The sequence below is a fragment of the Lonchura striata genome, chromosome 2 (genome assembly GCF_046129695.1).
Source record: "Lonchura striata isolate bLonStr1 chromosome 2, bLonStr1.mat, whole genome shotgun sequence".
Lineage (NCBI taxonomy): Eukaryota > Metazoa > Chordata > Aves > Passeriformes > Estrildidae > Lonchura > Lonchura striata.
Genome location: NC_134604.1, coordinates 78,551,984 through 78,576,305, shown reverse-complemented (window position 1 = coordinate 78,576,305; position 24,322 = coordinate 78,551,984). Strand labels below are relative to the sequence as shown.

At 36.6% G+C, this 24,322-nt stretch overlaps 1 protein-coding gene across 3 annotated transcripts in view; it reads right to left on the bottom strand.

Moving 5' to 3' along the window:
• PCCA (propionyl-CoA carboxylase subunit alpha) overlaps positions 1-24,322 on the bottom strand; it is a 267,736-nt gene that overhangs the window by 225,114 nt on the left and 18,300 nt on the right. For 2 of the 3 annotated variants that reach the window (XM_021530256.2, XM_077781501.1), the window contains 2 exons: positions 5,182-5,295; positions 3,633-3,686 (listed from right to left, as the gene is read on the bottom strand). In XM_021530256.2, coding sequence (XP_021385931.1) covers positions 3,633-3,686; positions 5,182-5,295 — 168 coding nt within the window. Of the gene's footprint in view, positions 1-3,632; positions 3,687-5,181; positions 5,296-20,599; positions 20,673-24,322 lie in introns of those variants that run through there. The other variant, XM_077781502.1, reaches the window with a different exon arrangement.

The window sequence follows — 24,322 nt, the reverse complement described above, 5'->3', positions numbered from 1 at the left end:
GCCACACTGACTCTGGAATAATGACTGTGCAAACCAATCACACATTTGCTTTCGTCTCACTCTTTTCTCACCCAGACCCAAAAAAAACCAAACAAACAAACCAACCACACACCAAAAAAAACCCAACCAAAACCACAACAGAGTCACTGGGACCATGGGCCAATCCTCCCAAATTATTCAGCATGTTAAGAGACCCAACTCAGCACTCCCATCTCCCCACCAAAACAGCTGCTCTCAAGGTCTGCAAGCAAGGAAAGAAAAATGGCAATTTCAGAAAAGTATATCTTTCAATTACAGGTCAACCAAAAGGCTCACCTTAGTCTCAGGCCTATCTCCTTCCCACAGTCCAAAGACCTGCTTTAGGTAACAGAGGTGATAGAGCTTCTCAGAAAAGGGCAGCATTAATTTTAAAAACTAGGAAACATTAAGCAAGCCAACCTAAATACAGAGGTCACTAGCAAATTCTTCTAAAGCAGGACAGGAACAAACTGCTCTTCAATTCTGCATAGCATCTGGCAAAGGACACTAGCAATTTTTTTTTAAATGCAGCAATAGATTTTAACTTCACCTTAACATTTATGACAATACTGAATATTATACAATTATTTTTTGAAGGAGGGAAATTACATGAAAATATATTAGAATGCATAAACTAAAAGTACCAACTTATTTGCTGATTCTAAGGCTATATCCACTCACATAAACTCACATTGTTATTCTATATAATAATGTTATCAGCATTATCATAAAATCATCAAAAGATTCCATGTTCAAATACCAATCTTTACGAAATTGATCTTAAATTTATAAAACCTTTGACAAACTCACTCATATAAATGAGTATAAATGCCACAGATCTCTTTTCTGTCAGCCAATAACAGCAACAAAGTAGATACACAAAGGACTGAACGCACCAATTTGTTTACTGAATCACAATGAACAACATGCCAGATATTCACCCATTGACTGTTTTTTGGAAATTTTGTTTTGGAAACAAAGGATCATTTATTGTGTCTTCCTTGCCCATTTTAATGGAGAACAAAATTAAGTTTCTGAAAAAATAAAATAAAGCCCATCAATTTTCAATACTCTAAGTATCTACCAAATTCTTCAAAAGTACTGTCTAAAGCTGTATCCTACTCCATGAATCATTCAGACAATAATGAACAAAAAGACATGCTTCTGTTCAAATCACACACAGTGAGATTACATGTGAATTGATCCTTCATGTGTTAATTGAAGACAAAGCTTTGCTTTCAACTCATTACTGTTCTTACAGATTGGAAAGTTTAAAAAGTTTAATGTCCTTCTCAGTTTCCCAATTTAAGAAGTTTGTTTTAAAAGTACAGGAAATAAGCCCAAGTTTCATAAGCTCCATCACTACTTTCAGTGCAAAAGAACAAAATCATGTGTATATATAAAGAAAAGGATAAGGAGAAAGAAAACAGAACAAAAATGTCTTTTGCAACTTCATAACAGTTTAACAACAGTTACAGTCTTCAATAAAGAAAAGAAACAGCAGGCAAGTTTTCCTCCTAACTATATTAATCAGAGTGTCTTGAAAAAAATATAAGCAGCCCTAGGGATAAAAAGATAGATCATTTTACCAGTTCTCACTAGGGGTTTGATCTTCTAGAGCCACTGACATCAAGGGAAGCATGATTATGTCTTAATTGAGACTTTAAATAGTGCATTTCAGAAAACAAAATCACATTACCTTGTTTTATTATATTTTTAGATAACTGAACACATGGGGTTTCTGAAACATAATTAAAGCTATTTTGAGACTGCAGCACCAACCAAAAACTCAAACACGTTTTTAGTCACCACATTATTTCAGGAAATTGTTCAGAAACATTCCTAGGATCTGAGTGAAAAGAGAAATAGGAGGGTGGAGAGGATCTACAAGAATGTTTGTAGTTTCTCCATTTCTGCTTAATCCTGCCAAAAAAATTTTTCTCAACTGTTACACTACCAATATTCTAACTAACATTACCACACCATTTACATTTTATTGTTAATAACAACCACACCATTGCATAATGTGTCTGGTTCAGAGTAATAACTACCAAAATTCCAAGTTCAGCAGCAAAACAAATCAAAATAGCATAAGCGAACACTTCCATTTCATTTTTTTGTTGTTGTTGTTGTTACTAAAAAACCAGGAACTGCCTACTAAAGCCAGTTATCCTGTTGGTCTAATCCACTGAGAACACAGTTTGTTCTAAATTAAGCCAGGAATCTTCCTTGTAAAAAGAACCTCTGGTACACGAAGCAGAACAGTGATAAAAGAAAGCTGCTAAACTGCATGAAAATAACATGTAAGAGATTACCCCAGATTTGGTAAATCCTGGCAAACACCAAGTGTTTAGAATTCCTTTCAACTTCAACATCACCAGCACCCAGCAGGGTGTACTCAGCATCCCACAGAACCTGCACTTGTTTTTGTCTAGGAGCTTAAAAAAAAAATCACAGCAACTCAAGTATGAAATTTTTAGATTTAATTCTCAAATAGTCTCCTTAATAAGCAGGTGGTATTCTCTAACACCAAATAATCAACTAAATAGTAAGGGTCTGTATTACAAGTAGAACTCAAACCTAAAGGAGCATAGTCAAGCAAGGTACATGGAAGACCAGTTCCACAAATGCTAAGGACAAAAGAACCACCATTTAAGAATCACATTTTTCATCTAAGTTTTTTATCCTGATTCAAAAAGGTGCCAATGTTTCTCAACAGGACAAACAAATTTCTCTTGCTGCCTGTAAAACAAGGTATTTCTTCAGCTACACAGTTCATTTACTCCATGACAAAGTCGGAAGCCACAATGGCTTTTTACTTTGAACTTCAATGTAGTATGTACTTGTCCTTATTCTGAGCAAAACCAGTAGACAATAATACATGATCTGCAGTGACTACACATACAGCATCCACCCAGGACTTTGCTTAAACATTGTGCATGCAACTTCCTCTTAGTACTCCCCACATTTAAGCAGCTGCATGAAAGCTTTTGGAAAAAAAAATAAAATCAGAACATATAATCAGTTCATTATATACAAAAACTTTACTGAAGTAAAGGGGTTTTGAACAATAATTTTTATAAATTCAGACAAAGTGAAAACAGCACCCTTTTGACTCTTTGGTCCTTTCAGAGAATGCAGCTCCATGATACAATACCACCAGCAGAGAAGCCAATTTTTAAACAGCTTTCAATTCCCATCTCAAAGTACAGTTCAGCACCTTCTCAGGGCTGTTGATACAGCTGTTCACCAGCTGTGCTACGAATCACCAAGATGATCACTTAAAGCCTGATACTTTTAACCTAGATCATTTCAGTGACCCAGTTTTACAGAGCAGTCTCATAAACAGTCCAAGCATAAGCGAAAATCCTGAAAGGTTTTTACATCCTGGGTAAAGTTCTTACAAATAGACTTCTCCCAAAAAAAAACCTCAGCCTGCAATTACATCCTCAAAATGCAAGGAATTCACATGTACAGAAAGCATACTGAAATCCCCTATGTTCAAGTATCTTTTAGATTTGCCTTGAGTTGGTAGCTTGATTCCTTAGATGCCTTGAAACAAGTATGTGCCATCTAGTGCATCAGTCAAAAACAAGTAAATAAAAATAACTTACCAAACGTCTAGCAAATTCTTTATTTTCTGAAAGAAATCCATATCCTGGGTGTACCTTGGAAGACAAAAGAAAAAATTCAAGCTGATTGAGTTCTGAAACCAGACACCAAAGTCACCAGCATGTTTTCAGATACCGGGAATGTTGAAGTAGACAACTAAGCATTTAAATAGGTTGAATACTTTAAGAAACTGTTAACACACCAATTTTTCTGTCCTAACTCAAGTTGTTGAGCTATCATTTCTGAAACAAACTTTCCTTATTTAACTAGGGAGAACAGGGTTACTTGCAGAGCAAACGGAGCTGTTTGCAGAGCAAACAGACATTCCTTTTGGAGATTTGCCTTTTGCTCTTTTTAGCTCCATTGCAGATTTCCTCAAATATGCTCATCCACACTCTCCTCAGTAACCACTATAAGGTACTCTGTATGCCAAAATATTTCCAGCACTAACCACAACAATGGTGCACAGGTCCACAGTCATAAGCCCCCCACCTCTAGTGACCCCAGCTAGAGAACATAATATACTCTCTTCATTAGTCCAAGTCAAGTATCCCGTGTGCCTCATTTGCTACTCACACCCCAATATACATTCAGCCTAATGACTTGAGAGGAGCATGAGAAAGTTTTGATTTTCCTTTTGCAAGTCACATAAGATTCTTGATCTAATATACTCTGACAGATAAGGCATAAGCCATTTTATTCACCTCTTTTAAAGAGCCAATAACTGCGTTTCATATTCAGAAACTCAAAGGGAAGAAAATACTGGTTTTATTTCTGGCCCCTAAAAGCACTGTACCAAAACATCATGTTAGAAAGAAATTAGAGTGCTGATCCAACTGTTCAAGGGTAGTTAGTGTTGCTGATATATACACATCAAATTTCATTTTAACAAATGCCCTGTGTACAGTAGCTCTGAATAATACATTTATTTCAGTGACAGAACAAAGAACATTAGGAATATGAACATGACTACATATTAGTTTTACCTACTGATTCCTATTAAGCTTTGAATCCCTGGCCAACTTGGAGGGGAAAAAGGCAGACATGCCCACATTTACACAAATAAGCTAATGTGCATTTTGTAAACCTTCTGAAACAAAAGCAATTATGGGATGCACCATTTACCTTCCTGCAAGTAGAATATAGAAAGTGATTCAAGTGAAGTTTAAGCAAAAGCCTTTTTGGACACACTTTGTAAAACATTCAAAAAAGCCATTATGGCATATAAAGGGTTAGCACTCAAAACTAATTGGGATTTTTTTTTCCCCCAGCAAATTTGGAAATGAACTGAAGCTGCTCCCTGGTGTGAAAGCTGAATCCAGCAGCCACCTGCAGGATCAGCGACCAGTGCTGCCAGATGCTACAAAGCCTTTGATTTCCAGTAGCTATTTCAGACACATTTAACTCATGTGACATGAACTAACTGGAATAGCATATTCAATCACTCCCCCACAACACACCTTTAAAAAAAAAAAAAAAGAAATACAAACTCTGGCTTTTCTGCTTTCTATATATGAAACAGCTGCAGCAGATAGACACATTCAGACTCACAGCTTGGGCCCTGGTTTTCCTAATGACTTCCATGATGGCATCCATGTTGAGGTAGCTTTTGCTGGTGGGAGCTGGGCCAACACAGACAGCTTCATCAGCCATTTTCACGTGAACCTGAAGAGGAAATATTCTGCATTAACAGATGCTCCCAGCAAAAATAATTAACATCACCCAGTTACATGCACACAAATCTGATTCTGTCAAAGATCATTTACATACCATAGCCACTCCAAAATACACACTGAAATTACCAACACTGGCATACAAGTACTTACACAGTAAATCTCATTTCATTTAACTCTGAGCTTAAGTCACTGTCAAAATGTTTTATTGTTCTAATACATTATTTTGAATTTGATTAAATAAAATCAAGACAAATATAATTTCACCTTCCTAAACTGATGATCTATATGTAAATTCAGACTAAAAACTACTTTGTTACTTGTAACTAGGGTAGTCTAATATCTTAATACTTAATAACAAACATTCATGACCAGTTCTAAGCAGGCTCCCCAGGAAGTTTGGGATAATTAGAGTGAATTGAATGAAGGGATGCAATGAGTGTCCCTGCACAGCATCAGGTCAGCACCATGCACAAATTAAAGCCTATGACTAAAGAGTTCAATATCACTACACGTGAACCAGAAAATCTTGAGAATTATTTAAGCAGGCTCATGTTTGATTTCTAATCCATTGTATCCTCATTTATATGCATTTGCCAAATATTTTTTAGTCAAAAGAGGGACAAACATCTCCAACATTTTACCAAGAATACTAAAATAACTAGGTTTGGAGTTAGAAGTCTTCTTACATCTCATAAAAATGCTTATCTTTAAGTTTAAAAAGTTTAATTAGATTGGTCTTCAACATGTTTTTGGAGTTCAGAATACTTTTCTTTCAAGTAAGATACACATATAACCATGAAATCAAACAACCAGTTTTTCATAGTTCTGCTTTTTGTAAGCTCCCTTTCAGTATATATTTAAGAAAGCATGCCATTATTTAAACTGTGTAAGATTGTTAGCTGTCAGTAAGATATATATATAGAATGACAATTTGACATTTCCAATGCTTCCCAATTTTTAAAACTATTTGATACCTTCAGCATTTGAAACTGGAAATATATTGTCTAAAATCAGTGCTCTTTTAGAAAATTAGTATTAACATTTGAGAAATATAACACTCTGAGATGAGTTCAGTTGGCCAGAGCATGATGCAAATAAAACCAAGCTTGTAGTTTTAGTCCCTGTATGGATCATTCACTTAAGAGCTGGACTCCAACAATCCTTGCGGGTCCCTTCCAACTCAAGATATTCTGTGATTCTGCACAATATTTTTGGTTAAATATCAGTAAATTTTGTTCCTTGTGAAAAGGAATTTTATTTGCAAGTAGTATAAGGGCTTTCAAGTGTGTCAAATGAGTTGGAAGTTATATAGTCTGGATACACTATTGGCTCATTCAGAAGAAACAGCCCAGAAAAAAACAAAAAACATCTACAAACACTGACAAGCAGCAGTGAGAATATTTTGAACAATACAATGAGAAATAAATAGCAGGTAAATATAACAAATGTAAAAAACAGTAAAGAGCCACTTATTAAGCATTTTCATTTTTTCTTCAGTTTTATTGACCTTTTCTGAACTTAGGAAATGTTAATGCTACCAACAAGAAAAATATTAACTTGCCACCTAATTCCATGTTTCTTTCTGGAGGCATCTCAAATAGCTTCTGAATTTGCTATATTCTCAAGTATATGAGAGTTTACATAACCTCCTGAAATCACCACACATTTCACATTTTAAATATTGCTTCTCTAAAGTCACAACTGTTTTGTTTTATCCCTACAGCATTGGTCTCACAATATAAACAGAGCAAAAAAAAAAAAAAAAAAAAAAAAAAAAAAATCTTAGAGCAGTAGCACAGACAATCATGCAGAAGGTTTTGGTGCTTTCCAGTACACCTTAGCAACTAAGCAATCTGTTTTGATCAAATGCTATCAACATCAGCCTGTGTCATCCTTCCTGCAGCACTAAGTTGAAGAAACAGCACCTTTATCTCCATGATCAGTTTATATGCTTAAAGTTGTTCTAAATCCTAATGTGGTTTATAGTTCTAAACAAAGTCATTCAAGCTTAAGTTTAATTAAGAATGTATGTTTTACAAAACCAAAAGCTTCCTTATAGAAAAGGACTAAATATTGCAAGCTATTTCTTGGTATTAAGATGAAAACCCCACACACACCCACTTTCTGTGCTAAGAAACCAACAGAATCCCATTAGTACAAAAAGTAGCCATAGAAGACACTCCAAACCAATTGATTTTATACCTATAAACAGTCTTGTGCACTTTTCCCCAATATTCTCCCACTCCTTTCTGAGTTGCTATTCAACTCTTTGGAGTTTCAACTCTTCCTTTCCCACATTACCCTATTACCTGGTAAACCCATTTCTCCTTGTTCACCTTACTGCAAGCTGTTGGTGCCTTCTTTAGTTCAGTGCCAGTTCAGCCTTGAATGCACCAGGCAACTCTCTCTCTCAAAAAAAGAAAAAAAAAAAAAAAAAAAAAAGAGGTCTCCATTCCACCTCCACTAGTTCAAAACCTTCAGGTTTTCAGGATTCAGTGACAGCTTTGAAGATTTTCAGGATCCAGCCCCATCTAGGGGGCTTCTCATATCTACTTTTATTATGCGTTCATATGTACTTTTATTGTGAGCAAACTAACACAACAACCTGGAAATCTGCTACTTAGTAATTCATAATGACAATTACCTTAGCATTTAGGTTTCTTTGACATAGCACTGTAGTTCATGAAGAATGAATATTGCAACACATATACATCATAGATTTTTTTAGTACAGTACAAATGCAATTACTAGCAAACATAATAACAAAAGCCATCATTTTAATCTACATGACAACTGAAACTTTCAGCCTAGTACCAAGCACTGCCTACTTCACACAGTAATTCCCTAAACCCTTACCTCTGCAGAAGCTAACTTATAATGCAATCTTCCTAGACACTACAAAGAATCCAGGAACTCCCCTCCTTCAACCACGACAAATTTCAAATATATTGATTTTCAAATTCAAGGATTGCTTAAGTACTTGACTTAAATCACACAATCCTAGGTATTCAAAACCCGCCCCTAACAGTTAAAATCTCAGAGGTGTAATTCATCCCTTTTCTGTTTTAGTTTACAAATAAACCAATGTCAACAAAACAAAAGAAGCATGTCCCAGGAGGTTCCTGGAAAAAATGCAATTCCTTCATAAATATATGAATTGACCCTGTAATCTCAAGCATGAATGGATAACAAAGGCTGGAAAACAGTTGAAACTAAGGGCTTAATGGTTTATACTGCAGGTTTTAATCATATTGGGCTACCTGGACCTCAAGAGAGAAGTCTCAAGCAGCTACCAAGGAGTTATGTTAGAGAATACAAACTACTGGAAATCACAGAAAGATATCGTGTGTGTAAAACAAGTTTAACTTCTGCAAAATTTTTATACTTAAGTAGTCTAGTTCACACTGATTATATTTCAAAATCACAAAACCAAACCCTACTAAATCTTCATTTTATAGAACCTCAATGTAATTCAAAAACAGACTAAATACTGTCACCTTTGGAAATATAAACCAATCGTAAACAGCCAACTGGCTCATCACACTCCTGTATCAATGAGAAATAAGCTACTAATAATAAAACTGGATTTAACAAGGAGTCCCAGCAGAACAACATTAGAATGAATACTATTAAATGCTGTAACTATTTTTGGATTAAGATACAAAGTCAACTGGAAATAATGTGAAGTAGAACAATTATCTTATTACACAACAACAAGCTTATTTCAGAAGCAAACAGCATAGAAGTGGCCGCTGGCTACAAAACTAGTTTAGGTCCAGGAGCCACCTTCACAGCAAGGCACCTATATCATCAAATAGTGCCACATCTTTACACAGGAACAGCTTCATGTTTTTCAGCAAATAGGTAAGTAAAGCAAGGAGTCCTTTGGGGATGACTTGCCAGTCAGTTTCAGCCTGGACTGGTTTCAAGCACCAGTCTAGGCTGCAGCAGCTCTCAGGGCACAGAATGCAGTAAGAGGGGGTACAGTAGGAGCAACTGGGTTTGGAGATCATTCTACATTTCAGTTTTTCAGGAGTATTTATAAGCCAGGTTTGGTGCCAGGGGCTGGCATTATACTCCAGAAGACAAATACGTCCATAACCCAAAGTTTTGGATATGAACACCACAAAAACAGTCAATATCTGCCTTGCAGACAAGCCAATTTAAAAGGACTGCGCTGAATCAGAGCTAGTACGTACCCAAATTACCTTAATTATGTTAGCTCTCCTTTATCCTGGAGAGTGACACATGTTCATTTGACAGTCGCATGCTCTCTTGCATAGCCATACTCTGAATTTACTGAATTATCCTCATAAATAAGCCTGTATCTCAAATAATTTCCAGAAATCAAACTTAATAACTTGCTACCTAAAATATACATAAGTCTCCCAGAGGCATTCTGTTTAACACAGCAGTATCAAGGTAACCTTCTCCATAGCCACTCAGCTGCTGCAGACCACTAGTTGGAATCTACATTTTAAACAAATTACATTTAAATACACATCTCTCAACATTTAAACATAGAAAAGTTCTCAGTATGAACAAAGAATGTATTAAAATAATATTTTAAGACAAAAAAATAAACCACTTTCAGTGCATATACAGTCTATAAAACAAAGACAACAAGAAAATGTACAGATCTCTAGCATTATAATTATTCAGCAGCTCAAGTCTGTTACCTTCTTCTCTGGTTCATGACAAAAAGTGCTTTTCTCCCCAGTTTGTTTCACAATTGATCATTCTCATTTACTAACTCCAAAAAGTAAAGGTTGACTTTGTCAACAAAGAAAAATGTATTTACATGCATTTCCTAATAGTGTTTAATATCATCTGCATAGTTTCCACAGATGATTTTATATACTTCAGCAGCGTCTGAGGCTTATCATGTGACAGATGTAATTTACTTCAGTGTAAATATCTAATTAACACATACACACACACACTCCCCTTTTCCTCCATCTCTGAAGCGGCAAATGTCTGGGATTCCCCAGTGTCCCAGTTTTTCAGAGTAGGTCAGCCTACACATCACCAGGTCTCAACAGAAGTTGATATTCACACAGCAGAGACAGTTATACTGAGTTGCAGGCTGCATTTTCCCCCTAATTGTTCTGTGCTGTTTCAGAATTTATATTATAGGGAAACTGTTATAGCTGCATATACAGTGCTAATCAAACCAAAGAAGCAATTAAAACAACCTCAGAGAAGCGAACACTTTTGTTTGGTACACTAGATAAGATTGAGCATTGTTCAGACAAAGAAATCTAATCAAACAAGTCATTCTCCTTTTATAGTTCAAATCAATATTACACATTGGAACAACATCCGTTGGTGTAAGTGGATTCACTTAATTGGTCCAAACTGCATAATACCTCTCAGCAAGACAAATCACAATTAGCTCAACCCATAAAATAGGGCTAATGAATAAATCCTTTGTAAGTTAGCTAAAAAAAACCAACCACCTCAAATTTTGCCAGCACCATTGCCAAAAGAGACAGACAAAACAGAACAAAAAGCCTGTGGCATTGAACAGTTAAAAAAAAAAAAATCAAACAGATGCAAAAGATGTTCAAATTCACTGCTTGCCAAAAACACATCTTCCATCTGACCTAAGTGTCTTTAGCAGCTTTGCATTAAATACACACACCAGTAATAAAGTATGAGCACACAGTGTGCAGTATTCATACAGCCTTTAAAGTGCTATCTGCAAAGAAATATTGCCACACCATTGCAGCATTTAACCCTAACACAAAATAATGGAAACATGTCTAAAGCACACAAAAAACAAAGCTGTGAAAGACAAATACCATAACTATCCTATATTTCCCACATTTAATTTTACTCAGTATTCCAAAAACCTAAAAAAAAAGTTCATGCAAATAAACAGGTCAACCTGCAGAGTCAACATAAATAATTTCTCTGCGAGCCTATTTTAAACTATATTAATTTAATGGCCCACAAATAGACAAGGATTCTGAAAAACAATTATTCAGTGGCCTCCAAACATGTTTTGGTGAAGGGCATTTATTTACGTTCCACTCCAAGTCTACAGTGACCCTCAAAACAGCCCATCCATTAGCATCTACAGGATTAGATCCCAGGTTCATGGACACCAGCTGAGAAAAATAAATTTAAAAATATAACACCCTTTACTTTCTAGTCTTACCCTTCAAGTTTGCCAGCTGGTCAAAAAATGAAGACAGTAAACAAGCTCAGTAAACAAGAGCCTCAAAAATCCATTTTTCAGATAAAATTAAAATTAATGGATCCAGGTTGAACTGAACCATCACTAAAAGACAGGCAACATGAATCAGGTGAAGAAGACTGCATTTTTAACCAGCACCAAGAGAAAGCACATTTCAACACATCAAGATTTTCATCTGTTTGCATTCTTGCTTATACACATGAATTTATTTTTGTAACCTTAAAAAAAAAAGGAAACCTCTATTCTTTCTTCCATTGATTAAGCTCTGGGATGTTGTTTGCTGTTATAAAGACACACAATTTTACTTGCATCATAAAGAGGAAAGGACTCCCCATTGTACCTCCTACTGTGAAAACCAAACCATGCTAAAGCTGCCATAGAGGGATACTCTCAAACTGTGTTCTGCTTGCGGGACAAGCAAGAAAATGCCTCCTGAGTCCTCAAGTTACAGATAAGTCCTAAAAACCTTTTCCTATATGCTTATTGTTTGACAGATAGCCTCAGTAAAGCACCTTCTAGAACAAAGGTGAGAGATTTCTCCATCAGAATTTTATTGCAAGTGTTTACTGTGTTGAACACTCCAAATAGGACACAAGTTTGCTATTGAAAATTTAGCAGAATTAAATATTTGTATCACAACTCCAACCTGTTTTACTCAACACCAACCAGGAACAATCCATTTCTTTGGAAGAATAACTGAAAAAGTAGGTCAATAGTCACCTTGTTCACTAATCTACCTTTGGATAAACTGAACAATTAACAGAAAGAGCAATCAGGAGGGGAAAACCAGAATGGTCCCAATCTTTAACTCCAAGCTACTGCAACAGTGGTAAAACAGATTAACGATCTTGAGGGAAAAGCACTTCCCTTGCCTTCTTACACGGGTGTTTCCCTTGGTGGAAGAGCTACCAAGTTCCTCTGCTCAAGTGTAAATTGGAGGCAGCACATCCACTCAACACAACCTTTGCTGATGTCTGGAGTGCCATGAAGAAAGTCTGCAAGCTTGCAACTGCACTCGTATGTCTGCAGACAATTTTTACTTTGGAACACATCATCTGCAGCAAATCTCCAGGATAAACTGGAGATTTTTAGATCAGAGCATACACTAACAATTTGGGAGGACAATAAATATATTTACCAAATAGCCTCCATCTGTTGTATGAATTAAGCAATTCATCATATGTATTAGAGCAGTCCACTATGCTCTGTGAGGATGCTCAAGTTTCATTCTTGCAGTGTATGTGATTCTGCACTTTCAGTGTTTTAAGAAAAAGAATTAAGTTTTTTGTGATGTTAACAAAATAGTGATGCCCTACAGTGCTTTTAGTAGCCTCCCTGCATTTCAAACACATCTGCACCCACATGTCAGCCTTTCCCTAATAGAATCTCAGCTTCTAAGCACATTAGCAAAGCAATAGGACAGATCTTCCTCATGCTGTTTCTTTTTCCTGCCTCTCCCAAAAACAAGCTCACCAAGGAATGCATTTCATGCATGCTTCTTTGTTTTGCCTTCTAAAGGGGTTAAGACACATAGGAGATGGGAAAACTGGTAGTTAAGCAGGTCTAGCAAACAGTATCACATGGTAGGAAGGGCAGTCATCTACAGAACCTCATATACTAGACATTTAGCTCTTGATTAAGCTAGATATTCCAGAAGACACTTGGGATTCAGAAAAAGTAGGTTAAACTCAGCCACAAACTCAGCCATGTGTTACAAAGTAACACACAGTTTGCACTGGTAACATGCCCCTATTCGGTATTTTCAGCTCTAATTTGGATAGAGTTCCCCTTTCAGACAGATGAACACAGGACACAGCCATTCAGATGTCTACACATGGGTGGACTGCAGAAGTTACTTCCAGCATCCAAAGATCAGGGATTCCTAAAATCAGTTCTAGTGTCAAGAGAATAGATCACAACAACAACAAGGCAAATTCACAGCTACCTGGTATTTCAACTACAAAACTGTATTTAACAGAAAGGTGAAAAGGGAAATGTGGACATCAACTAAATGCAACATATTCTGGATCAGTAGCTGGAAGATTGAAATTTATTTTAAAATTGCAAACGCAAGATGAAGACCTACAGTGAGTAAATGTTCTTCCCAGTGTGGACTAACTTCAGGCCCAAAATGAACCATATACCGAGAGTTACATCAAGTTTCACAATAAGTCTCACTTTAGGCATATACAAAATGCCACTCAAAGGATGATCCCATCCCTAAATGCTCCTCCACACTCAGCTCCGGCAATTACAGTGCTGCTGAGACAGACCAATGAACTGAACAGACACAGTGGAAAAGTAATCTGAGGGGAGGGAAAATTATCCTTCTGTCAGATCAGCAAGTTAAACCATCTCCCAGCTGCATGACCATCAGATCCCATACAGTGAATGAATGAGAGGGGGCAGGAGAGCACTCCTTTCACAAGTAGCTTAGACTTAGAGGAATTTAGACACAAAATGAAGCAAGTTCTACAGTGTCAAATAATCCAAAGAAAATACCAGAAAAAATAGTTTGTCAGTGAACGCAGAATATCTTAAGGATGACAAAATTCCAGAGCAGGTTTCCTGAAACACAGATTTTCCTCATGTCTACGCAATACATTTATGCTCAACAGAAAACATATATACGCATGTGTGTGTGTGTATGTATATACATACATACATACACCCCTTAACCACTTCTAGGTACCCAGTGAGAGGGGTTTTACCACAAAGGCTAAGTACTAAAGCAATACATGTAATTAACAAAAATTACACCATAAAACCTCAGCATTACCATCACGGCAAGCATAATCTTATGCTTTTACAAGAATTAAATACCTAAAAGTGCCTCACAAAATATTCATACTTACTATGTTATTACATTACATTTACAAAAGTAGAGCATTTTTCCTTCAAAATTCCACTAATGTGAACATTCCTATTTCTTAAAAATCATTCTTTGCTTAGTTCTTAAATAAAATTGTTCGTTTTTCAAGAAAATTACTTGTCTGCCAGTGTATGTTAATTGTTCATTATAGCACAACTTAGAAGATAGTTCTCTATCTAAAACCCATTTCTACTCTCAAAAGTCTCCTTTTGAAAGACAACACAGTTTTGAGATTTTAAGACGCAGATGTCAAGATAAAGTCTACAAAAATAGTGCAATGGAGAAAAAGCACCAAGCACTCCCAAAAATGACTGCACAGACAGGCAACCAGCTCAAGTCTGTAAGGACTGTGTATAGTCTAACAAACAGGCAGGAATAGACAAACAAACCTGCACTGTCCAAATACAATTTTTACACAGTTACTACCAACACTGGACAATTCATTCATAGTTGCAGATGACAGACCTTATGTAGCCCCATTCTTTTCCAGATAATCTGACAAAAATATTTTCAACAATTTTTTTTCACTACAGCCCTCAAAGTTCTGCCATGGCTACAACTCAAATTGTAAAAATTTTAATTTAGTGTGACTCTAGAAAAATCCTTTATTTGCTTGGAGGGTTTTAGCTTATTAAGTATTTTCCCTAACATTTCCACCTCCTAGCTTATTTCCTATGATACACACTTCCCTAACTTAAGTAAACTCATGGATAGTGAGCAAAATCTTAGTTTCCATTGCATCCCATTAATCTTAGACAGTATTATTTCAGCAAATCAAGCAGATTTAGTCTAAAAACAGTGCATGTATTAAGGAAATGGGTCTTGATATACAAAAGAGCATTCTTTGCTGGACACTACAAAGTTCTCCCCACCCAAGCACAGATCTTGCTCCAATGAACAGAATGACAGTAAAGTGCTCCCTCACCACCTAGATCCCACCCTTCTATGCCAAGCTATCACTTCTGGGATTCTCTTGCATCATGAAATTCCAAAGTGCCAAGACAAAAGCTCCAGATCTTCACCTTTGAAGATTAAGTAAAAACTAGACAAAATGAGAGGTACCACTATCCAATCAGCTAATTACAGTACCATAAATACATCTGGCCTATACATACAAATTCTATTAATACATATTTTGATCTTTAACATAGCACACTTGGTCAATCTAAATATATCTCATATGGTTAATGAGATAATTACATGCCATACAGGCAACACCTGCACAACACCAAAGGAAAGAAAATCTATTTCTGTAAATTGACAACTGCTTCTATTTAAGAGGCACAAATTTTTTCATTTCTCACAGCATATAGATAATATTCATAGGTTTAGTAAATAACCCAACCTTATCCATAGTTTTATAAGCCATTGGAGTAAATATCCATATAAACAAATTCTTATTTCAAAAAAAGCCTGGAATTAAAAAAAAAATCTGTCCAGGTTGCATAGAATCTACATAGCACAGCAACACACACTCTTACAGAATGGCTCCTTCTAAATCCTCTTTCCTGTTAGCATTTAGGTTTGGGTATTTTCCCCCTCCAACCCACTAAATAAAGTCATATTTCCTGCTGACAGCAAATGATTGGTTTACCTTGAACTCCAGGGGGTTTAACTATCCATCCTTTAAGAAGCTTTGACAGTTTAACCTGCTGAGCTCACAGCACCCAAGGGAGGGTCTTACTTGCAGTTTTACTTCTGCTGCTGCTGACCACTAATACTGACTCTGCAGATAATGGATTTCAATAACAACCTCCTACAGGTTAACACTTTGGGTAGTAGCCATGATACTGCTTTAATTAAGCTAATACATGAAGGTTACAGTTTGGTAGAAAGTTGTATTAAATTTGGCGGTGCTTACAATAGCAGGAAAAATGCACATGTTCACCTGTCCAGTAGCTCTGGGATAAATTTGCCTACAGATATAATTCAGTTGGTTTAACTTTTTGTAAGGTGGACTCTATTAATTCCATTTCCTCTAAACATGAATTTTTCCAGCAGAACTGATAATTTCATGACTGATATGAAATGGATGCCTCTAACCATGCTGAGCACAGAATGTGTCTACCTGGCATATAAATAGTCTATGCATTACAGTTTAAGTGTACTGTGTTTGGTTTCTTTACTTCACAAGGCTTGGAGCATCCTGACAATTGAAAATAGTAGCATTTCTATTTCCTTGAAAGTAAGTTGCTAACAATAAATTTCATATTTTAGCAAGCTATTAATTATGTTAAAACTTAAATATGTTAAAGATACTGAGTTGAAAGTGGGAAATAATTCATATTTACTGAAAACAAGCATTTGACAAAATAGAAAAGCTTGGAGATTGGCGTGTTTAAATACATTTTGCAGGCCAAGCACTCACACTTTTTCAACACAGCACTTAAAAGCACACATTCACTTCAAAAATAGAGATAAGAAAGAGGTTTTGGGTTTAAAAATTTGGTATTGACTTCACCTGCAAAAACATCAATTTGTTAGATTTTATTTTTTGTCAAAGTACACAATCTGACAGACAATGTACAGAGTACTAATGAAGCAGCATGGGAGCTATTTAATATATTTCTTGATTAACTCATTGCCTGTCCAGTTCTCATTCAGACATGTGCTCACATGTCATAATCGTCATAACTCCCCTCATCCCTACAGTTAACACACAAGCTCCTTGATTAGTGCACAACTCCCAGACGAGCCATTGCTAATGCTAAATAATTCCCTCCAGCCTCCTGCGACTATACCACAGGCTCTCCAATTAAATATAATGTCTCTGATGAGCCATATTAATACAGACAAATTCCTGCCAGAGATTCTAGCCCACTCACTTCCACCAAAGAAGCAACTGAAACAAAAAGAAAAGCTGTGTACATAAAAATTAGCCAAAAGAATAATTTTGCCATGGGGCTTTAATTACAAAACTTTGCTGTCACAAGTATGTTATTCTTGGAGGTGTCTGAGAAACAGGCATATTAAAATCAGTTTACTGATAAATGGCAATGAGTAAATTACCATTTTAATAATTGAAAAGCCAGCTTGTAAAACAGATCACTTTTCAATCAGTTAAGTACAATTAGCAATATCTAATCACAGATGATAAAATTAACTCACATCACTTGCTGCTGGTATAGCAATTATATTTAGCCAGTCTCGTGCATTAAGCACTATTTGCAACACTGGTATAACTGTACACACCTATACTAAGTTTTTACAGGCTATAAAAGTATTTCACTAATGACACACACAAAGTTTTCAGAACTTGCACCAAGAAATTACCATGCCTGTTAAAAGCCTGTTGCAATAGAGCACAGATTATGTAGCGAAATCCGCATATTTAAAGATATTACCGATAGACCATGCAACAGTAAAATATTTGAATAATAGATCTAACCATGGGTCAAATAAAAAGTTAAATTACAATAATCTCCCCACTTTAAAAAGGGTAGGGTCTCTGGAAAAATCTAACCTTTTCAGCGTACGCTGAAATTACTTAACATTTAACTCAAAATTCCTGCCACTAGCTGGAAATTGACTATTTAGATTCTATGAAAATCATAAGGAGTTCCCAGTCCTTACAGGAGAGTCTAATATCCTTAACCCTAGTGCTGACTCTCTCACAGAGCTATCAACAAAGGACATGTAAATAGACTGTTGCAGAAGTATCCTTTAGTAGTTTAAAAATATTGCTTGCAACTGCACAAATTGTAAGATATTCAAATAACCCCCATGAAATTTTGATAAGCTCTTCCCCAAGGTCCTTGCACCTTCATCCTTACACTAATGCACTTCATCTTCATTTACCTGATCATTAGTTTCCAGTTTGTTCAGCTGGAAACCAACACACACTAATTACTTTGACATCACAAAGTCCTATCTGTCTTCACCACCTCCCCAGACAGCAGGGAGAAATTATCAAGGGTAGGCATGATAATATCCTGATAAATGATGATTCACATCACCTCACTGTCAATCATCCAGAAGTGCTCACGCAAGATACCACTCAATCTCATTACTGAATCCTAGGGCTAAGAGTACAATACACACCAGGAGTCATATCTCAAACAGCAGGCCACCTGGATAAGATGCAGCTCTTGGAGATTTTCATGAATTTTGTTGGCTTTTTGTTTTAACACGGTAAATGTCAAATATTCATCTATTTTACCATGTGTATACAGGCTGGCAGAAAAGGACATGCTGAAAGCAAGGCAATGCATCTCAAGGGTTCAAGTGAGGAAAAAAAAAAATCTAGGTTCTTCGAAGGGGAGAAGGACAGGTGAATTTCCCTAGTTTAAGAAGAAAATTAACCAACCTAAAGTTTCAAAGGTCAGTTTCACAATTTAAGCATCCTTCCTGCTGAAACAATGTAAATGTATTCAGAGGCCTGAAAGAAGAAATGCTAGTTTTGAAACTCATTGACACGTGCAAAGTTCATTTTCCATGATGGAAAGCAGATACATGTTCTTGCTTCAATAAACAGCTGATGGGGGTGGGTGAGGTGATCAGTCAAGAAGCAAAATAAGAACTTAGTAGTAGCTGCTTTCTCAGAAAATATTACTTTTCCTATTTCCAAAATAGTATCATCCTTCCATCTCTCAGTCCAATTACATATATAACTAAAGCAACCTCTAACGGTAAAGTCCAAAGCTTGATAACTAGAACAGAATCTAAAAGTTGCTGTTCTAGAGAGGGAACTACAAATACCACTATCTTCTACATCTGTAATACACTCCATCTTCTCGCCCAAGATCATCATGCACCATCACTAAACCTGCACAACAGCTGATCATTTTTCAATTTATGGTGCATCATATATGCAATAGAAGGAGAAAAGAAAATACTGAAAAGAATATGGGGGAAAGTGTGAAGAAATTCCATAACCATGTCTGCTTGTGCTAGGTATTGTCAGGGAGGAAAAAAACCGGCCAAAACTGAGGACCAAAAATGGAGAACACTGTAGAAAAAACAAAGAGCAGAGAATAGAAGAACAAAGAAAGTACAAAGACACACATTCTGAAGACACTTTAAACGCTCAATAGAAGCCAGAGCAGCAGGGCGCTCTCTTGCAGGTGTGGATGGTACTGCTGCTACAGCACACTGGTTCTGCATCCAGGACTGCCTGGCCACAGCACTGCGCCTGAACTTGGCAGGAACCCTCACACACACTTCCTTGCACCTCCGCTGCCCCAGACTGTTTGAAATATGATCACAGGCTCACAATGAAACCCTTGTCCCATTTCAAAGTACTCTTCCCCTGTGGGGCTACACAGGACGGGCAGCAACTTACAGGCTCCTGTTCAGATAATGTTAACATAACATTTTTCAAGGAGAAACTCAGATGTTTCCCCTTCAAATGTTCTAAGTGTTCTAAAATACATGCAAATGCAATACAGCAGAAAAGCAAAGCTCCATAAAAACCCTGAATTAAGTAATTTAGGTATGGATGCACATACCCGAGACATACACTGTTCAGAGTCTACTTTTCAAAGCGAGTGTGGATCACTACCAAAGTTCAAAACCCAAGAGCTCTTCACAAGACCCCTGCCAAAATACTCTCCCTAAAAAAGCCAGTTTCTAATCCACATATGCACACATTTCTCACTCTCAAAACTGTGACCCACACCCCTCACACCTCTTTGGCTTAGCAAACATACCTTACCAACCCTACTAACCATGCTCTAAGTACAACAGATTTTACAGCAACTTGTCCAAGACATGTTAAACACCACATGCTTGGACAATGGAATTCAAAGCATTTTCCTCTAAAGAACCAGAGAGCATGAAAATAAAATATAACCTCTTCAGTCTAGCATATGAAGCAGGGCAAAATTACAATCAAAACCAAAACCCTTTTCCACTGAACGCAACTTGAGTGCTTTCCTTCCTATCTTTAGAGAAGGGCTGCGAACAAATATAATGGCAACAAAATTGAAAGTATCACCCCAGACAAGCTTGGAAGTTAAAAAATTTTAGAAGTGTCATTCTATTATGAATGTGTAGAATTTTCATCTTAACTTAAAGGCAAACAGCCACCTTCATCCCAGATTTTCCACAGCTCTGGTTTCTTAAAGAACACATGATCTATTTGTGCTTAACTGTTGGCTTACCTGCTTGAAGGCATACAAGAGAAATTTCTTCTGCAGAAAGAATATTGGTGCAGAGAATATACAGGCATGCACGCCTGCAAAGTGAGTTTACCAAAGTTAGTATGTTAGCTGCACTCACAGAAATCTGAAGGCAGGAAATTGTAATAATAATCCAAAGTTTTAGTCCAGTTGATAGGCTTCTTTATGTTAGAGCTTTGCAAAAAAAAAAAAAAAATCTTAACACAGAAGTGCCACTTCTTGAATCTCAGCACCCTCATTTAAAAAATTAGCTTTCAGAACTAATTGACAGAAAACATTATAGTTTTTGTTAGTTAAATTGAAAATTCTCTGCACAAAAAAATAGCACAGAAGAAAACTTTATTATCAGATGAATACTAAGTTAGACACATTAAGACATAAAAAAATCCCTACACACTTCTCTTAAGTTATTAAGTTAACTTGCAGCCATGTTATAGTACTTCCACTAAAGGAAAAAATAAAAGAGTAAATGGGAAACTGCTGTCAACAAATGTCAGCACTGCAGAGTTCACAGTCTATCTGCCAATTTTAAGCTCCACAGATACTGAAGAAGCACATGACAAAACTTCAGGCTCAGTTCAACCAATATTCAAGAATGATACTAAAAACTCCTCAAAATATTTAACAAGTAGAAATAAAATACAAATTACACTTTAACTGTAACTAAACTTAACCGAAAAACAAAAATTACATTCACTATCCAAATTCAGGTTATTATCAAAAAACCCTATCAATCATGCACCTAAAATCTCTCCTACATTAGTTACAACTTTTTATGTACAGAGAACAGTAATCTATTTTAAGTACCTACCAACCCTCTACATACTCTTATCAAATAAAAGCTAGCATCTAAAAAAATAAAAACATTAAAATTACAAACTCCAAGAGCAAAATCCTTACTAGCACTCATCTTGCAAAAATAAAGCTTTGAATTCATCATTTAATTACTTCATAGAGAATCACCAATTCCTGAATTTATCATCACATATTACAACCAACACAAAAAACCTAAAGTTCAGTTCTTAAACTAAAAGTACAAGAGATGTAACAGTGGTTTCCACAGTTCTTCAGAATTTTGCTACGCTTAGTGAGGTAAACAACACAAGCAAACACAAATAGTTTAGTCTACCTTAAATTTAAGAGCAAGCAAAGCAGGATCCAGCTGAAAGCATAAGAGAAAAACAAAAGAACAGCAATGGGTTTTCAAATCCCCACAGCCACTCACTGTGGCAGACAGTGAGGCTGCCCAAGCTCGACCATTCTACATTTCACTCTTTTACAAAAAGAAAGGTTCGCAAAACCCAGGATCTGACTTTATCGGGCACTGGCGCTCAAAGGCAGCCCCTCAACCACAGTCCCTTCCCTCCCACATACACAAGGTTTGCAGCTGCTAAATGCATACAAGCAAGCAGTACTAAGTCATCCACACTCAAAGGCGCTGGGGATCCTTTCTCACAGCACAAGTGAGTGACCTTGAAGTGCCAACAGGCACGCCAAGCCAGGCAGGCTGCCAGCACCAAGCCTTCCCTGCACCACACGGCAGACCTGCCAAAGCCCTCGTGCTACACAAGTGCCACAGTACCTAAAACTTGTTATCACAGCTTTTTTTCTTTTTTGCTGCCTGCTCCCTCTCTGGGTTATTTTTTAAGCTTTTTTTTTCTGTGTTAGTCTCCAACACATTTCAAGTAGGGTTTCTCACTACCACAGAGCACAAACATTGGTCAGGCAATACAACTACCTTTGTTATATTCATGAAAGGCCCTTAGTGAAAAAAAAAAAAAAAAAAAATCTGAATCAGGGTCAGCAAATTAACTTTTTCCTGGGTTCAGGAGCATGTCTAAGGGACTGACAGTTCTAATACTTAAACCAGCAACATCATCCAGAAGTGCTAGTTAAGCACGATAGCTGTGCATGTTGGAAGGAAACCATCCCCCAAAAGTTGAACTGAAGAGCTTTCAAACCACTAAAGCACCTTAAACAAAATTGGAAAACATTAACCACAAGATAAACAAAGTTATAAATAAAGTTTGCCATAAACATGAGCTATAATTAAACTTCCCTGGATATTATTCTTGAAATTTTACACTCAACTTTTATTAAAATTAAGATACAAGTGGAGGTTTATATGTACTTTTATTATTAGCTTTTTAGACCTTCTCAGAATCACATCAGTACCTTGGTAATTTTATTATACCAATGAAAATCTTCACTGAAAAAAGGCTTCCCCAAAACTGAACCTGAATCTTCTGCTACAGGTGATAAGCAATTTAAAAAAAAATATCCTCCAAGTAAAAAAAAATAATTAAGTAAATAAACATCACAGATCATACTTCCATAATAAGCTTTTACATTTTCCCTGAAGAGGCTTCCTTTTCTCATCGAATATGATGCAATAAATTGTCAAATATATAGCATCTTTCTTTTACATTGCATAACCAAGGACTATTGATTAATCACATATTTGCTCATTTGTCAACATAATAGAAAAAAGTTTAGTCTGTTCTGCTTTGCAAGTTCTTCTCCCACCATGTAAGCTTTAAAAAAAAAAAAAAAGTGAACAAAACTGAACAATTACAGCAGGATGTGCAAGAAATAGGACCTCTCAGAGCTGATCAATTTTTTCAACCATGTAGTAGTTTACCTAAGTTAACCATCTCACAAATTCAGCTTCTACACAAAAACTTCCTCCCATTCCTTCACATCCTTCAATATATAGTCAACCCCACCAGAGCTTTGGTTTCCTTAATTAAGCCCCTGCCTCTCCAGGAAACCTACCCCTGCCTTCATTTGCTCTACATTTGAACTCTGCCCAAGTTCCTCTACTTGGAGAAGACTTTATTGAGTATAAACAAACTCTCCTGAGCCACTTTGACTTCCAAAATAGCCTTTCATTACACCCTTTCATGACAGCTAAGGAAAGCAAATCCTTAGCTTGGGAAAAAAATAATTGCACTTCTGACATCCATGGTTGCAATTCGGCTGTTTGTCTGTCTTACTCTCCTTGGAAACTTAAACCTACCATTAGGTTTAAGTTTCACAGTAGTCCCAGGATTCACATCTCTGATTACCTCTTCTCTCTTTGTTAGAGATCCAGCACAGCATCTCCTCTAGTTAACTCAGTCATTTGTGTCAAGAAATCATTCTCCATTCAAGAAGACTCCTCAGTTGTTTTCACTGCCCCACACATGTACTAGTGTCTTGAAATTATGACATTTCCTCCAGTTTTCTAGAGCTGACTTTATCAGCTCCTTATTCATGATCTGGTGTACAGCACCCAACACCACCTGGCCTATGTCAGGAATCCTATCTTCCCCCTGAAGTTCTCTATTCTCCACTTAATCAAATTTGTCTCACGCAAATCTGTTGGCTCTGCGGCTTCTCTGGAAAGTGCCTGTCAGTCTGTTTGTCCTTCCTGATCCTGCAAGTCAGCTCATCTCCCTGCAGCTCCTTTCCCTGCAACTCAGTGCCTGAACCAGAGCACAATTCATATTTATAAGGGCCCCTAGCTCCTACTCTCACTCTCTGAGAGAAGCACCAGGCAATTGCTACAGTCCAAGTCATGAAAGACCACAGCCCTACTCCTTCCACAAACTTTTTAATACCAACTAATGACTGCTGGAGAGATTTCTCATTAACACATGTTCAGTTACTCAAAGATACTTTTCTTCTACTCTTACAACACGGTACAATAAGGAATTAATGAGGTCAGGGGAAAACTTTTGCAGAAGTATCGTAAGATATCAAACCCCAATTTTTGACTAATGTTACTTTCAAAGCATCCTTTAGAAATATAGTGTTGATACCATCAAAGAACAGAAAAATA